The sequence below is a fragment of the Protomyctophum parallelum genome (assembly GCF_964188405.1).
Source record: "Protomyctophum parallelum genome assembly, chromosome: 10".
Classification (NCBI taxonomy): Eukaryota; Metazoa; Chordata; class Actinopteri; order Myctophiformes; family Myctophidae; genus Protomyctophum; species Protomyctophum parallelum.
In genome coordinates, this window is record NC_139704.1 from 26,550,185 (window position 1) to 26,556,184 (window position 6,000).

The following is a 6,000-nucleotide window of genomic DNA, read 5'->3' on the forward strand; positions in this document are numbered from 1 at the left end:
AGAAATGTTTAATCAAGCACACATTACATTATAGCCTAGTCACTCAATTTCCATGTTTGCTTCATCAATAATGTTCAATGCAATTCATTACATATTCAAGAGCTGCCTGCACGGCGTGCACGTCACAGTACAATAAGTTCAAACACCAGTAAACAGTGTTAAATTTCAATTCCATTCAAATGAGCTTCATTGGCACGAGAATATGATGTTTACAGTATAGGCTAGGCTACATTGACAATGCAAGTGTCAGAAACATAAGACAATTTGAGGAAAAAAGTGTGTACAGTTGGAGTGGTACAGCATTGTGTAAACGGGGCTGTTACATTGCAACTTAGGAAAAATATCCTTACAAAACCACTAATTCGCTGTTAGAAAGTCATATATTGCTTGCAGCAATTTTTCAGGATTCCGCAGTCACTTTTGGGACAATTAGCAGCCGTTTCACAATAAATGGGGCAGATTTTTCTCAACATACTGCAGACTGGAGGACTTTTTCTTTTGCCCATTTTCTGTCTATCTTCATGTAATTGGTCCTCACTACTAATGCTCATTATAAGATGGAACCAGATTTCGGTCTACTCTCTGTGTCTCAGAGGAGGGCTCTGTCTTCCAGTGACATCATCAGTAGGCAGGTTTGCTCATTTCTATTTATTCATGCTAGAACAATTAACGGCTTCTAATTCAGCATGTTTAACTTTCCAGGAACAGACATCCTGTCATTTCTATTAGCTTGGACCGATGAGGTCCAAGCTAATAATTATAATAATAATAATGGGCAGGATTCTGAACTGCCCACACAGTCCACCAATGAGACAGAGTGAGTAGATACAGACACCTAAAGCGATCTCATTTCTAAATTTGAGCAATAATTATGCAGCACTAGTTGCTAGTTGGCTGTCCAATTCATTTTACTCTTGTTTTTTGCTTTGATGCACTTTGATGTTGTCTGTTTAAAGCCACAGTAGTTGGCTCCAGGTGTTCCAGAATCCAGACTAAAGACACATATTTTCATGGGAAAAAACAAGAATCGTGATCTCAATTCTAGAAAATTGAGATTCACATTTGACCAAGAATCGTAGCAGCGGCACTAGTAGCGAGTGGGAGTTTAATATGGTATCTCATAATAATGAGCATCCTGTTCACATCCAGATTTCCTCCTCTTCTTCAAGCCAAGACATGTTGGTCTGATTGTCCAACCCCTCTTCTGTTTGTAATCTATTCCAATGGTTCCCAAACTTTTTCATGTCAAGGACCCCCAAATTGACACTAATTAGCCCACGGACCTCCATTTGAAAAGATATGCCAGGGACCCCCAAAAGAGAAGATTCTTAAGGCTCTAACAGTGATTTTCAACCATTTTCATTTCAAGGACCCTGCAGTTTGACATGCATTAGGCTACGGACCCCCATTTAATGGCATTTCTATCTCTGGAACTAGGGATGTCCCGATACACTTTTTTCGCTTCCGATCCGATCCCGATACCTCAATTTATGTGTTAGCCGATACCGATACCGAATACCGATACCAGTGTCGTGATTTCATGCTATCTAGCTATATATCTCGTGTTGTGTTTATAGCAGACTCCTCACTCAAATGTGCACTTGCAGTTTGGGCAACTCCAAAGCAAATTCCACATGTCCCAACATTTTATTTACCTGCCATAGTGTCAACCCCTTGCCCCTGTGTCGGATCTGTGGTTAGACTGGCATTTTCACAGATACCGATATAACCCGATATGACAAATAACAAATAAGGGCCGATCCGATACTTTTCCCGATACCGATACAGTATCGGGACATCTCTATCTGGAACCCCAATCTATATTGTAAAATCAATGTTTATTTAACTCTGAGAGTGTACAAATGGAACCGTTAGGGTCCATTTGATTCAATTAGTACACTTTCTGAGTTACAGACCCATAAAGGTCCATTTGGTTCCAAATTATTATTTATCTGGGGAGTGGGGACCCCCTGGAACTCTCTCAAGGACCCCTAGGGGTTTGTGAACCACTGGTCTATTCAATCGGTCTACAGGTCAGGGCTATATGGAGGACGTGAGAGGGCAGCAGCTGCAGCAGACATGACGTCAATATGGGCAGCCGAATGAATAGAATGCTGAAGAAGAATTACCCAGGGGTTAATTTAAGTGGCGTTTATTTTATGACCCCCCCCCCCCCCTCCCCCCAGACGGCTGAAATCAATACGGTCATGCGTGGGAGGAAAATAGACCACTATACATAATATGTCTGGAAGTGTTATGTTGTGTTGTCATGGCTGTCCTTCCTTATTCCGTTAGCTGTGGAAGGAGCTGTCAACAACAGTGGTGGGAAGTAACCATAGACTGTCAGGGGAAGAAACCTCTGATCTCCATAAAATTCAAACCTTTTTTGTTGGGAGGGGGGGGGGGGGGCTTTCGTAGATGAATGTTGGGCTTGTAGATCTGCTACTTTTTCCAAACCATTTTTGTTAAAATGTGTGAAATGGGCCGTACTTAAGTAGGCCTACTTTCACTTTGGTGTAAAAGTATATTCTGATTCTAATACATTTGTACTCAAATTGATTTTATTTGTAACAGATTATGCTATTTCTACATTAGTCTCTTACTACCTTTAAACATAAGTAACACATAAGATTTTTTATGGGCAGAAGTGGTGCTCCTGATGAGCAGGTTGGTGCCTTGCATGGTTTCCATCTGTATATGAATAGTGTGTGAATGTAATGCACAATCTATGTAAAGCACTTTTGGATAAAAGTGCAATATAAATGCACCGTTTAGCCTACTACCATTTACAGGTCTGTAAGAGTGTGTACAAAATGTAACCAAATGGACCCTTTTTGTGCATGCACTCTCAGACTTATGGTGTTGGAATAAAGACACACTTACCCCTTTTCCACCGGTTGGTTCCCAATGGGAACCAGTTCAGTTCTTTGTGGTTCTTAGTCCATGAGCCAGAGCTCCAAAATTGGAACGTTAATTATGAATTGAGTGGGCAAACCTATACCTATATTAAATTGTTTATACGATAAATATAAGTAAATTAATATATGATAAGCCTTCCACAGTAGTAGCTTTTTCATATTTTTTGCATATTTTCCTATATAATGCCTTATTTGCATATTTCATGGTGATAACAATTTAATATAGGTATGGTTTTGCCCACTCAATTCCTAAATTAACGTTCCAATTTTGGAGCTCTGGCTCATGGACTATGAAGCACAAAGAACTGAACCGGGAACCAAGCGGTGGAAAAGGGGTCTTTGAGGAGCAGTGCCAGTGACTGACTGGGGGCGTGTGGGCAGCCATACTCTGTCAGCCTTCTCTAATGAGGTGTCAGTGTCACAAGATAAGCAGACACTAGTTTATGCAGCTTCTTGGTCCTCCTGGGTTGCCTGCCCCGGAGCGTCGATCCTGCAAGTTAGCAGGAAAGCAGCATGCTTCCTCACGGTTTAACAGGAGATCTGAAGGCCGGGGTCTGCGGTCTGTACCTTGTAATGAGACCCCCGCTCCCCACGGGGGCTTTACGCATTGGCAGCAGGATTTAAGGGGGTTTGGTGAAGGTGCATTTGAAAAGAAACCTGAGAGATATTTATAATAATAAAGCTGTTAAATGATTACAGGAGGTGGCAACATCTTTTTTTTTGTTTCATCTCCACCGTGGAGTCCAAGCCAAGGTGGAGATTTAAAAAGAAGAATCACACCCGTGTGAAGTGATCGAGGGCGCTCTTATCATTATACATCATCATACATCATTGTATGTGTATGTATGTATGTAGGCCTATGTATGTATGTATGTATGGTTGGTTAATATTGGTCGTTAATGTTGGACATATTTGGCGGACATTTGACCTAATTTCTCCTTTCATTGTCAATGGCAAATATTGATAGTGTGGGGACAAAAGCTGTATATAGGAGGCCCTCAAAAAAACAAAAAATTACATTCATAATGTCATAGCCCATATGAATAGCAGTTATGCCCGCGGGTAGGCCTACAGGGGCTCCCAGTCCCTTCCCATTCACCCAAATGTGGTTATTTTTAAATTGTACAGAATAGGCTGTACGGCTAATATCAAAGACATCCAAATCATTGGCTTCAGTCCACTATTTTCCCATAGACATAATACTGATAAGGGGGCGGGGCCAAGTATCCCAGTTCCAGATGAGGGAATCTATCTGGGCCAACACAGCCTAGTAAAAACTTTCCGACAAGTGGAAATAACAGGGCTTTCAAAGGCAATAAATATACACCGATAGATCAGAAAAAGCTATAAATTGAACTGACGACTGACCCCGCGGAATTTCCCTTTAGTTTTTATTATATATCTATGGCACTTTAGGTGTGTCAACAACACAATAAACAAGATAGGTGTCATAGTTATGCGTGTGTGTCACTGGTGTGTTGATGTGCAAACTCTCATGCGTGACATTTATTCCTGGCCAAGAAGAAGAAAGCCAAGTGTAACATAACTCACCTCTCCGGCTAGTCCACGGACGCAGACAGGCTGCAGCAGACAAGCAGCGAGCAGCTGCAAGAAGAGGAGGCAGCTCCTCTGCGTCTGCACAGCTTTATTCCTCAGAGTCTGATCCTCCATGCTGTGTTGTGTGTGTGAGAGACAGTCATTGCATGGTGTCGTACCTTGAGCCCTGCACTCCGTCCATTTGCCCCAATTCCTTTTATTTGAGAGGCAAAAAAGAGCGACGAAAACCGACGTCCCAAGACTCCCAACAAACAAAAAACAAACACACACTCCACTCACACAAACCGACCCGTATACGTCGTTGCTTGTTTCGACCCCAAGTTTACGCACGGCGGGGTTTGAATCCTCTCGGGGGGGGGGGGGGGGAACGGCGTGAACGGCGTGTTTTAGTTTAGTATTCCGGTGTGACTGTGCGTGCTGCCTGGACTGGTAGATATAAATATGCTGCACTACCCGAGGAAAGGAAACCTCAAACTGACGCTCCTCGTGAGGAAAGCAGATACCACCGGTGTGAGAGAGAGAGAGAGAGAGAGAGAGAGAGAGAGAGAGAGAGAGACGATCGGTCCGTTGCGCGCAGATACACACACAGAGACACGCTCGTCCAGACCAGAATATCCACATAACACACTAGACACACTGTCACACACACACACACACACACACACACACACACACACACAGACAGACACTGTAGCCTACACGCGCACTGTCAGTCCACAATACATAAACATGTACACACACTCACACATATACTTGAACACACACACCCAGAAGAACAAACCATTGGATTGGTGCGCTGCGTAAAGGGGCGTTGCCGCGTGGCAGTAGCGCACAACACTGACACGCGGGGTCATGTTGAGAGTCGAGAGTCGTACATGCACATCATTCATAACTTCTGTGGGGCCGCGTGCACGCACGCACACACACACACGTTTTAAATTAGTGTTTGTTCTGTTAAGTAACTCTCCTCATCTCTCTCCAGGTCTTTAGTATATATGTTCGGGTCGGGATACCAGTTTCATCCAATCGGGAGAGCACAAATCATACAGGAGGATACAGGAAAGTGCAGTCTAGAAGATGAATGCGAAGGCGGGCAAACAAATCTTTACTATATACGACCATGGGATAGAGCCCAACAAGCTTGACGCTTCTCCCTAGCCCTTTTTCAGAGTCTTGGACAATCTATCTGACTATTGTTGTAGGCTAGAGAATTTTTTGTCAAACCCGGGACTCCCATGTGGAAAGCCAAAATCTTAACCACTAATCCAAAGGGATATCTCTATGGCTTAGAGGGGGGTTTTAGACTTCTGAGGCCATCAGGCTCAGAGCAACTCTGCTACATATTTACATATTTAGAGTGCGGTGCGCTAAAGCACAAAGTCAGTAACGATGGAAGTTGGAGATCCATGCCCCAACCGGCTATGCAATACCCGTTGTACCCGTGTCAGAGTACCTGTTCCCTTTTATGCCTGGACATTTCTCTATCTGTCTCTCTGTGTCCCTTTATTCCTATGGAGTTATGTGT

The 6,000-nt window shown here is 43.3% G+C and overlaps 1 protein-coding gene across 1 annotated transcript in view; it reads right to left on the reverse strand.

Moving 5' to 3' along the window:
* The window catches only part of LOC310865566 (neurotrypsin), a 53,688-nt gene extending 48,858 nt beyond the window's left edge, over positions 1 to 4,830 (reverse strand). Inside the window, exon 1 of the mRNA XM_083774725.1 lies at positions 4,470 to 4,830. Within this exon, the coding sequence (XP_083630851.1) occupies positions 4,470 to 4,589 (120 nt within the window). The 5' untranslated portion in view covers positions 4,590 to 4,830. The remainder of the gene's footprint in view (positions 1 to 4,469) is intronic.
* Between the last annotated feature and the right edge of the window lie 1,170 nt (positions 4,831 to 6,000).